Genomic DNA, 12394 nt, shown 5'->3' on the forward strand with positions numbered 1-12394 from the left:
ATATTTTTTTTTAATGATGTAATCACAAATTCACAGTTTTCGGATTTATTTCTTTACTTGTGCTATAAGATCTACCTACCTGCCAAAATTCATGATTCTCGGGATCAACGGAAAGTACCCTATAGGTTTTCTTGACAGACACGACAGACGGACAGACAGACAATAAAGTGATCCTATAAGGGTTCAGTTTTTCCTTTTGAGGTACGGAACCCTAAAACCAGAATCAAGATTTGGGGTGGCGTAGTCACGCTTACCGCCAGCTCGTAATCGCGCTGATGACCCGCACAAAACTATGAAACGTATTTAGTATCGCGCGGTTTGCCGGCTTGGACATTCGCGATCATAGAACAAGGTGTTCTGTGTTCGTGATGGACGAATCGCGCACGGGTTTCTATCAGCGCGGGCCGTCAGCGTGGGTCAATTTTGCTATGAAACGATATAAAAACTATAAGGCTCGTGTTCCGCATGCTTACCGCTGGCGCTGGCGCTGGCGGTAAGCGTGACTATGCAACCACCCTAACTTAAGGTAACACAAGTCGGCGCTCTTTTTATACAAACGTAGGAGGGTGATTACTACATTACTTGATATTGTACACTCAAAACTAAGTACTGTATTGGTTTGTCTTGTCATTATCTAGGTTTATTGATATGTAAAACATTGACAAAAATATTGATTTTGTTATGAGCCTCGAAAGATTCCTATTTTAACACTAAAATTACAACTTTGTGCGTAAATAAATAAGATTAAAAATATAAAAATTCTAAATCAATGTAAAACTTTAGACATAGTTTATGTTTATTATTCTATTTCGGTGAAAAACATCGTGCTTCTCACCCAAATCATTCGACTTCGCGCGGGTGGTGGAGAGAAGGGTCAGCTGGCGCATCTTTATACCGGTGATCTCTTTCTCACACAATGTTAGGTGAAATAGCAAACAGATTCTAGGTATCTACATGCGCCGGCAATTTCAGTCAGCGTACAGCGCTCCCTTAAGTAAGTATACGGGAAAACTAGTGTCTCTTCGACCGTGCTCAGTTTGCAATCCGTTTTTGTCGAACGACTACTTGCATCTATTGTGAGCACTTCTATAATAGGTACTAATCAAGGATCGGGATCTTTTCGTACGTGTTCGTACGTAAGTACTCACGTACGGAAAGGGGAAAAAGCTCATACAAAGTGAGCGTCAATTTATGCTGCATCTGTGGCTCTACGACTGGTTCGAAAAGCAGATCTGCTAAGAGCCGGGAAGGAACTCAACAATATCATTCTTGTCTCTCTGTATGATTTTCTGTCTGTCTGTTCGATACCTATGCGTTCGGGTATCGTTCATCAGATAGAATTGAAACTTTGTATAGTTGTCGTTGGCACTTCCGTAAGAGTTTGTGACTTTATACCATAAAAGTACAAAAAGTACCATAATATGTGGCCGTTATTTTTATTAAAAGAAAAGCCCTTGTCATTCTCTAAATCTTTATCTATATCCGTGTAGAAAATCACATTGATTCATTGCTCCGCTGCGACGTGACGGGATGGAAGGACAAAAAGAAATCAAATGAAAAAGAAATGAAAGAGGAAAAAATCTGAGTTCATAAATATAAATTTAATACAATCTTAAAATACATCGAGCGACAGAAAAACAATTTTACTATATCTATCTCTATCTATCGGAAATTCTCGGGTAGTAGTCGGGTTTTAGTGTTCACTAAGTAAACAAAATTTATATCTCTTGAAATCCCTACAGCATTACGTAGGTTAACGTTATTAAGAATAAAACGAATTTTTAAGTATTTTTAGACTGCGGAATTTGTTGTTTTAATGCTACATAATTGTAATGCGGGAACAAGCCCAAACGTGGCTTATGTAAGCTTACAGGGCGAGTGGAAATTAAAACAGGCTTTTCTAGGTGGAAATGATAATACCCGTATTTTATTAGCTGCTACCTCTTTAGGGTTCTCAAGAAAAATAAGGAACCCATATTTTATTTATTAGTTCGTAATCAACAGCGTACAAAATTATCTTTACAATCTTAATCTATGTTGAACATAAAGCTACAAAAGATTACTTAAAATAAAATTATAAAAAAATATTACTTACACATCTACAGAGTAGTCTTAGAATATCTAACAAATAAAAGATTACAACAACGTGTGTGTGTGTGTGTATATGTGTGTGTCGTGTGTGTGTGTGCGCGCGTGTGCCCGTATTTGAGGGTGCGTGCGTGCGTGCGTTCGTGTGTGTGTGTTTTTCGTCCAGTTTGATTGTCCGTCTGTATGTACCACAGTCATATAAAAAACTGAGAAAGCCGTAAAGTTGAAATTTGAGCACAGTAATAATAGAAACCGATAGACGATGGGGTCCCCAGGTTCTACAATGGAAACCGCGGCGCTGGAACACATCCTCCCTTAGTGGGCAGATGGCACAAAACGAGTCGCAAAGAGCCTCTAGACTCAGGCGGGCGGCAGATGGTGGCGTGTGGAAGTTTTACAAGATGAACTATGCCAATCTGTGGACGTTTTTTCGGATTCGAGGTTTTTTTAAACTGTTTTAATTACTTGTTGCGTGTTTTTGTTCATAAATTACTATAAAAAATGTAAAGCGAATTCCGTAGTAATACAATCAAATAATTTCGTAGTACATAGTCCTACATTCAGTGACCGTATCATAACTACAGTGTGCCGGAACTAGACGGGGAAGTCCGACGGCCGGGCGCTAATAAATTAGAAGATTAGTGTTCGTTCCTATATACATATATACGAGAAGGTGTAGTTACTTAACTATAAGGGTGGAATTAAAGTCTGACGGATTTTTTTTTGAATATAATTCAAGAGAAACGGGAATATCAGTCATGATTATCGTAATCAGGACTAATATTCCCTTTTTCCCCAAAAGTGTTAAAGGTACGACCATTATTTATAGTGCAACGCGTGGGGATTGAACCATGAACCTTTCGGATTGGACAATTGATGTTTTTATTGGTATACCAGCCATGAATGACATGCATCCATCAGCCCGTACGACGTGTTCACTAACGGATACAGGCCTCGTTGAGAGAAGAACGCAGCTTACGTCAAATTATAAAGTCTAATTTTTTATAGTTTCTTGGGAATAGTATTACAAATCACGTGATGCATTGCCAGACAGTTGTGTCGTGGCAACCCCTGCCGGACGCCCTTAAACGACAACAACAACTCAGTTCACATTGATGTTGGAAGAGCCACCCCTTGCGTTCAGCCATGGTTCAGCATACTTATTGCATTTACCTGAATTACGTTTCAGTTTGCATCCCATTTAATTGATTATCGTTACTCATAATAATAAAAGTGACATTGGCGCCGCTTCTGTTGTCTAAAACTAAATTTAGAGTATCTGCATCATCTGCTGTCTGCCCGTCTGTCCATCTGTCTGTCGTGCCTATCAAGAAAATCTATGGGCAGGTAGGCAGGTCTTGTAGCTCAAGTAAAGCAAAAAATCCGAGAGCCGTGAATTTGTGGTTCCATGAGAAAAAAAATTATAATGTTTTCACCTTGTTTTCACGAAAAAATTAATTAACTAAATCACATTAGATGGCGCACCGCGCAGTGCGTCACTATTATACATCGTTCTATATTTTAAAAGTCTTAAGTATACCTTGTACGATGGTACGGAATCCTTTCTGTGCGACTCCGACTCGCACTTGACGGGTTTTTTAAAGCTTTGGAAGTATGTAACTAATTTAATTTTTGTTCTAACAGGTGTTCATAGTCGGCCACGCGATGCCGGGGTCCGACAATTCGTGCTCATCAGACACTGTTAGCAAGTATCTTCGGATTGTGCGCCAACATGCAGCAATTATAGCGGGGCAGTTCTTCGGACATCTGCACGTCGATACTTTCAGAGTTATTTACGACAAAGGTAATAAATAGGTCTTAGCAACTTATTTATTAACCCCCGACCCAATAAGAGGGGTGTTATAAGTTTGACGTGTGAATCTGTGTATCTGTGTATCTGTCTGTGGCATCGTAGCTCCTAAACTAATGAACCGATTTTAATTTAGTTTTTTTCTTTCAAAGGTGCCTTGATCGAGGGTGTTCTTAGCTATAATCCAAGAAAATCGGTTTAGCCGTTTGAAAGTTATCAGCTCTTTTCTAGTTACTGTAACCTTCACTTGTCGGGGGTGTTACATATTTTTAATTTACACTTGTTGCCAAAGTGACTATCGTAAGACCGCAATCACACCTGCAAGTTGTACGCACGTACTCGTAAGTAGCTTACGTGTTTAACTTACGACTTTACTAATGTAAAAACTCATAAAAGTACAGTTTCAGTTTTGATCATTAGTTTACGTATGCTACTTACTTGAGTAAAACGTACAGGTGTACCTAATCGCGGCCCTAGGCCGCGGATACACCTGTAGTTTCACATGATAAACTTACGGCAAATTTATGAATGTAAACACCCTTATAGTTATTACATTCTTAAATTAAAAAAAAAACCGGCCAAGTGCGAGTCAGATTCGTGCACTGAGGGTTCCGCACTCGGGTTTTTTTTTCAAACATTTTGCACGATAAATCAAAAAGTATTATGCATAAAAATCTTTCATCTTTCATATGAAAGATACTCCACTTGGTATAGTTATCTTACTTTGAAAATCGAAACACATTTTTTTTTTACATGATATAACCATAAATTCGCGCTTTTCAGATTTATTCCTGTATTTGTACTATAAGACCTACCTACCTGCCAATTTTTATGATTCTAGGTCAACGAGAAGTACCCTATAGGTTTTCTTGATAGACACGACAGACGGACAGACAGATAGGCAGACAGACAGACAACAAAGTGATCCTATAAGGGTTCCGTTTTTCCTTTTGAGGTACGGAACCCTTAAACACACTGTATAATATGACATATTGTCTGTTACTCGGATAGCATGAGTTTGAAAATAGGACTTTGCCAAACCACATTAGTTAAAATAGTACCTACCGATTCTTTCACGATCATCGAAAATAGAGAGAGAAGAAAACTTAGCTCACCACAGTGCCTAATATTATGAAACCCAGTAAATAAATGTCAAATTGTAAATACCGTTAGATTGTAATCTGACAGAATCAATCTTGTGAGATTGTAAACTGTCGAAAGATTGTGAACCTCTCTATTGTGAGATCTAAATGTCGCAGCGAAATGGCATAAACTGGGCATATTGCATAGTTTATGAAATGTAACGAAAGACTGAACTGACCGACTTTCTTCTTCGCGAAAGAAGAAGGGCAACAAAATCTGAAGTTTGGTTAGGTCAGATTAGAACATAAATATCCATGTGCCTTAGGTTCTAAGACTCTGAGTATTGGGTAATATTATCATAACATTATCAGGTGTTCCACTAGTCTCTACTAACTATGCTCAGTATTCTTTGATATCACTAGATTTATTTAGTGAAATTGTTTAATTGAGTTGTCGTTTAACATTTTCCGGCTTATATCATTTTGCTGCGACATAGATCTCACAATCTTTCGATAGGTTACAATTTCACGAGATTGATTCCATTAGATTATAATCTAACGGTATTTACAATTTTACGGTGACAGAAATAACAGATCGCTTTTCCATTTTACCATTTTTCTCACAATACTTTGCGAGGGTGAAATGTATAAACGAAGTTAATAATTGCGTGTATATTTAAACACGAATGAACTCTTTTTTTTTCGAAAACCACTTTAATGATGCCGTGGAGCGAAGCCTTGCATGTTTACACAGCCTACAATTTCACAGGAACATTTTAATCGATACGGTTTGATGTTAAGTGGCAGAGTTAAAATATTTGTTGTACCGGCTGCGGTAGAGGCAAAATTGATTCGTTTGAGTTTATAAATACATACATATATATTTATATGGTAATAATTCTTACGAGTCATTTCTCATCTTGTGATTGAGTGACAGAAAGGCCGGCTCATTGTTAACCGACTTCAAAAAAAGGAGGAGGTTCTCAATTCGTCGGAATCTTTTTTTTAATGTATGTTTATATGTATGACCGGGCAGTATGAATAATTCCCTACTTGTAGCCAGGTAATGTGATAAATTGGACTTACGTTAGGTTGGTATGGTTGGTAAATCATGCTGTTTTAATCACATTGTCCAATTGAGTCGGGCATTATGAATACAGACCGGCCATTATTAATAGTGCCCGGACTTATCAAATTGCCCCTAACATATACCTACATATATTCTGTTTTTTAATTTTCACATATTTTACAATTATATCGACATCATTAACGGGCTCTCTCCGTCACTTACTCCATACAATCGTAGTTCCAATTTCATTTGAATATTAAGCAACCAAAGTCCATGAAATTTTGCGGACATATTCTAGAAACTAATATCTGTGCCTGTGGTGTTTTAGATTTTTCTAAAAATATGTAGTTTTAAAATTACAGGGGCTCAAAGATTTGTATGTGAATTTTTAAGACCGCGTAACTTTGAAACCGAATCTGGAAAACCACAGGCATAGATATTAGTTTCTAGTCTGCAAAATTTCATGGACATTGGTTGAATAGTATTCAAATGAAATTGGAACTACGTTTGTATGAAGCGAGTTACAGAGAGACCCCTTTTAAGCGTCATCCTTGGATGAATGATTAAAAGAAAACTCAGAGCCGCCCCAATCATAGCCTCCTAGACAACAGCTGTCAGAGAGCGTAAGGACGTGCGTAGACTATCAGAAATCCCGTAACAGTAACAAAGTTTTCTTTTCATTATTAATTGATCTGTATCCAAACAAGTGTAAATTAAAAATTTATAACACCCCCGACAAAGTATCTGAGTTTTCCAAAACATCATTTTCAAATAAATAATTATGTATCAAGGCAACGTCCATCTTGACAGCTTGACATATTTTGTCAATTGACATAATATTATGAACCTAACGATTATGTAACCTTCTTTTCTACAAGAAAACTAGAAAAGAGCTGATAACTCTTAAACGGCTGCACCAATTTTTTTGGATTATAGCTAAGAACACTCTCGATCAAGCCACTTTTCAAACAAAAAAAAGTAAATTAAAATCGGTTCATTCGTTTAGGCGCTACGATGCCACAGACAGATACACAGATACACAGATACACAGATACACAGATACACAGATACACAGATACACAGATACACAGACACACAGATACACAGATACACAGATACACAGATACACACGTCAAACTTATAACACCCCTCTTTTTGGGTCGGGGGTTAATAAAATCAGTGTGATAACACAAAAGCCGCAAAAGTGTTTCATACTGACTATGCTCGGACTGGACGGAATTCAACCAGCAACGACATTGTTTCCTTTTTCCTAGATCAACCGGTGTCTTGGGCGTTCCTGGCTCCGTCAGTGAGTCCACGCAATCCAAAAGGTGCTTCCAACCCAGGCCTCAGACTTTACAAATTTGATTCGGTTACTGGGAAGGTATCTATAGATGTTTTTAAATATAAAGAACTAGAGGATGCCCGCGACTTCGTCCGCGTGGATTTAGGTCTTTAAAGATCCCGTGGGAACTATTTGATTTTCCGGGATAAAAAGTTGCCTATGCCCGTCCCCGGGATATAAGCTAACCCTGTACCAAATTTCGTCAGAATCGGTTAAACTGTTGGGCCGTGAAAAGGTAGCAGACAGACAGACAGACAGACAGACAGACACACTTTCGCATTTATAATATTAGTACAGATATGGATTAGCGACCCGCCCTGGTTTCCCCTGGTTTCGCACGGGTAGCACTGATCATGTAATGTGTCCCGACATTGAACTCACTATAAAATAAATTAATCCCAAAACTATATAAGACATAGTTATTAGGTAATCTTCAAGAAATTTCTACTAGTAACAGTAAACCTAGCAACTTTAATTGACAGGTGCTGGGCTATACACAGTACTATTTGGACCTAGCGCTTGCTAACAAAGCGAAAGCGGAGTGGGTGGCAGAATACAACTTTACACAGTATTATGGACTTCGAGACATTTCGGCGGAATCGCTGCACCTTCTCGCGGAGAAATTGAAAATCGGCACTACTCATGAGAAGACTACGTTTAAAAAGTAAGTTTTAACAAGCAAAATGTTAGCTTTACGTCCAAGGCCGTAGCCAGGACACTAACGTGTCAATCAATTGAGTACTGACCGAACAATAATTAATCAATTAATAAGAATTTTGAAGCAAGTCTCTACCTACCTGCTACAGTTTGACATGTCAAGAATTAGCTAAGACGGGCTCATTCTATCTCCTGCATCCTATGGATTAAAAAATTACAATCCATACGAATGCAGTCATGGGCAAAAGCTACGAACTAAATAAATACACATTAGCTTAATATGAATGTTTTAGCAAATAATGGACCTGATTGGTATTTGAATAGGTTCTTTTACTTATCCAGGTATTTACGAGCCTACAACGTAAAATACAACGACGGAAGCAACTGCGACGGTGCGTGCGCTTATCAACATTTCTGCGCCATCACATGTCTAGAGCAGCTCATACACGAGGAATGCGTAGAGGCGGCCAGGAGCGCCCTCGCCGCAGCCGGTCGGGCCATTGTGCTTGCCGCTCCGCTTGTGAACATAATACTCATCTTTATCGTATGTATTGTTGTGATTTAAATATTTTGTCCTAGAGGAACTGTGAATTTAAACATTAATTAGCGAACTTGATGATATCGAGTTACGAACGCTACAAATATAAATTAAGGATAGTAGGTAGTAATTATTATTACTATCAAAATAGAACCTCAGGGTAAATGTTTGTGATAAGACTAAATTATTAGCTTTTATGCTCAGCGTACTTAAGTTGGTTTATTTTTAGTTGTTTTCTTTTTATGATTTAGTAGTTAGGTTTCTATTTTTAATTGTTATTTTTGCGTAAGTACAATGATTCTATTATAGTTCATTTGGAAATTAATATTTTAATGATTTATGATGTAAACAAGTTGTATTTTTAATTTACTATTGTTTTTATGCATAGTTACTTAATAAGACCTAGAATTTTAACAATAAATTTTTATACAAAAGATTTTATACATTTGGAATAAGCAAAAAAAACCTTCTAATTCCTAATCTAACCTATAACCTATAATATTATATATTCAAAATTAAATTGCGAGATTTTTTCTTCTTTTATTTTTATTTTTTATATCTTTTTTTTTATCAATCGAGTCATTTAAACTAAAAAAAATAATGATTTGTACCGTTCTTAGGATTATTTTAGTTTAGTATTATAGACCATCAAGTAATTTATGTAGTAAATTATTCTTGGAAATCAAATAAATTTAAGTATATTTACGAAACTATTTAAGTTTAAATTTAATATTTAATAAGCACTTATTAAATATACCGCACGATAATACCTATTACATCTATTTTTATTAAAAAACAACATGCGTCAGGTATCATCGGGCCAGAGAACCCTGAGTGTAAGTTTTCAATAACGAGAGCCACGAGTTAGATTATTCGGCCCCGTCTTTGTTTGGAGTTGTTACGACATTTGCCTGGCCGTACCACTTCGAGAGCTCGCTGAGCGAGTTTTTTTTTTAATAAATAAATCAGAGATTTTGAATTTTTGATGATTCCTTGGCGGCGACAGGCGACAGAGTTCGTGCCGACGACATACAGTGTGAATGTGCACAGTCAGCGGTTAACTATTAATATATTTATCTGTTTGTACGTTTATTGACCGAGAAATATTTGATAGCTAGTCGCTTTCTCGTCGGCGGTGTCCTACAAGTACCTAACACTAATTATTTACTATGTGACCCTCAGCAAAAATAGTGCTTGTACCAGGTCTTAAAGCCCTGAGTGTTATTGTTTTAAACGTGACATTGGTGTTGAGATAAATCTGTCGATCTACAAGGCCGGCTTATAATTGACATCTCCATTACTATACTCTATCTGAAGAAAGAGTGCTCTGTTACGTAATCTATACTTTATTATTTAATATTTATTTAATAAATAAAATTGGAGGGTCTGTCTGTAATTTCGAAATAACTACCTCATATTAAGCTCATATGGTTATTTGAACGATATCATAACTGAATAACACGTTTTTAAAATTTTTGTCTGTCTGTCTGTCCGTCTGTCTGTTTGAACGGGCTAATCTTCGGAACCGATTTTGACGGGATTTTCACAGACAAGTAAAGGATTGGCCAGGGAGTAACATAGGCTACTTTTTTAACCGACTTTAAAAAATGGAGGAGTTTTGTTTTTTATATCTCTGTACACTGATATCTCCGAGATTTCTCAACCGATTTGCGTAAATTTTTTAATCGATAAAGGAACTTGAATATTATTCCATAAAAAATTTTGGATTCCAACTCTTTATTCCTGATGCTGCAGGAGACCTGACCACTAAAGCTGATGGGACTTAGAAATTGTCGGTTATAAATTGATATTGAAGGTATCTATATCAAGTAAATACTTTATCATGTGGATTTGACCTGCAATTCGCTCCAGCAATGCGCGGGACTTCAATTGCTTTTATACATGACATAATATTGTATGTCAAATCTTTGAAAAGAGCAACTGCCGAGTTTCTTGCTGATTCTTCTCGGTAGGAAAGCCATTCCGAACCAGTGGTAGATGCTTTTGACGATTCAAAAGAACTTGTAAAAGTCTAATTGAATAACAATATTTTGAATTTTGAAATTTTGAATCGTTAAACTCGAGGACCCAACTCCTCAAACCTGATGCTGTAAGGAATTGTATTCCTAAATCCTGGCGATCCCTCGGGATTTTTAAAGGATCATCCGCTTAAATGTTTTTATACGTGGTACAGAAACAAGTTGCATCCCGGGGACGGGCTATTACGGAGAGACTACTTTTGTCCTGGAAAATCAAAAGTTTTCACGGGATTTTTAAAAACCTAAATCCACGCGGGCGAAGCTGCGGGCATCAGGTAGTCCCATATAAATGATAGAGGCAAAATGTCAGTGAGCGTTAACCATTATGAGACACCAACCAATCGCAGACATGTTTTCAAAAACATTCGAATTTATAATTCGAGAATGTTTTCATTAAAATTCGACATTCAATTAGAAAACATAGTTTCGTTTGTTGGTGACTCAAAATGGTTAGCGCTCACTGAGATTTTTGTCTCGACCATGATGTATGGGATTAATACTAACTTCTTTCCGCGGATAGCGTATAGTTTGGAAGAAGAAAAGTTTAAAGTACCTAAATTAAACGGCGGGTAAATATCAGCACTAATATCTGAACTTCAATATCACAATTATCACGATTTGAAAACCTACACGAGGGTTTCGGTCTTGATATATAAGTACGGTTAGTTTTTAACACTACGTACTAATTAAAGTTTTAAGACAATATTATGAGCTAAAAGTTCATAAATGCCTTTATTACGCACGTATTACAAATGCTCTAGGCGTAATGTGATTGCAATTCAATTTAACAATTATTTGGATTTATAAAAAAATATATCTGTAATTGTAATCTTAAACTTAATCGTAATCGTAAACTTTGAAAACGAGGAACAATTAGGCTCTAAATAAGACTATTTCATTATAAGAATCTAGGTATCTCTAAAAAATTATTTTATCAGTGACCAATATTTTAAGTAGGGAAGAACATAATACAATTATGTGTAATTAAAACATAATTTAAAATGATGTTATGGCAGAAACTTTAAAATGTAACGCAAATTGGTGAAGTAAAACGTCTGTTGAATTGAATTACTTAAAATGAGATTCTGAGAGAATCATACAAATTACAAAATACGGCACTCATCAAGTTGCTATGGGTGTTAAAATAATTTTATGACATCCTATTTCTAACTCGAACTGAGTCAATTATGTAGTTGGTAGGTACATCAAAATTTGCACTGAAACATCGCAGTCAGTTATTCGATTTTAAATCGATATAATTATGAACTTTAGTTATCTACTAAGATACTAGTTTAACGTAATTTAAACGGTATCAGCTCTAATATTATCTAAGTTTTCTGAGGTCTGCCCTAGTTCAAGCGATAGTATCAAAATAATTCCCTTAGAGTAACCCGGTACGGGTAGTGGTGAATTACTCGTAGTGACTGGTATGGCTATAATATTTATATTCGCGCCGTTTCCTATACTTTTATTATACCTTTAGGTACACGAGTTTATTAAAATATCTTTTGTATTGGCTTTTTAGAATACTGAACTTAGCTGAATAAGAATTGTGCCATGTGACCTACCTAGTTAGAATGATATTATCAAAATAATTTTAAAATTAAATTAAATTGAATGAAAAGCAGGTAGCAATGTCTTATGGCACAAATAAAGGGAAATATCCGAAAATCGTTTTGTAGCAGTACGACAAAAAGAATTTACTACTTTAATTTATTTAAAAGTGTTATTTCTTGTAATGGTACGGAACGCTTCGTGGGCAAATC

The 12394-nt window shown here is 36.4% G+C and overlaps 1 protein-coding gene across 1 annotated transcript in view; it reads left to right on the forward strand.

Moving 5' to 3' along the window:
• Positions 1–8800, forward strand: part of LOC123867511 (acid sphingomyelinase-like phosphodiesterase 3a) — a 48142-nt gene extending 39342 nt beyond the window's left edge. The window contains exons 7-10 of the mRNA XM_045909577.1: positions 3733–3892; positions 7324–7433; positions 7877–8058; positions 8394–8800. Coding sequence (XP_045765533.1) covers positions 3733–3892; positions 7324–7433; positions 7877–8058; positions 8394–8616 — 675 coding nt within the window. The 3' untranslated portion in view covers positions 8617–8800. The remainder of the gene's footprint in view (positions 1–3732; positions 3893–7323; positions 7434–7876; positions 8059–8393) is intronic.
• Positions 8801–12394: the final 3594 nt, after the last annotated feature.

This window comes from Maniola jurtina, chromosome 8 (genome assembly GCF_905333055.1).
Source record: "Maniola jurtina chromosome 8, ilManJurt1.1, whole genome shotgun sequence".
Lineage (NCBI taxonomy): Eukaryota > Metazoa > Arthropoda > Insecta > Lepidoptera > Nymphalidae > Maniola > Maniola jurtina.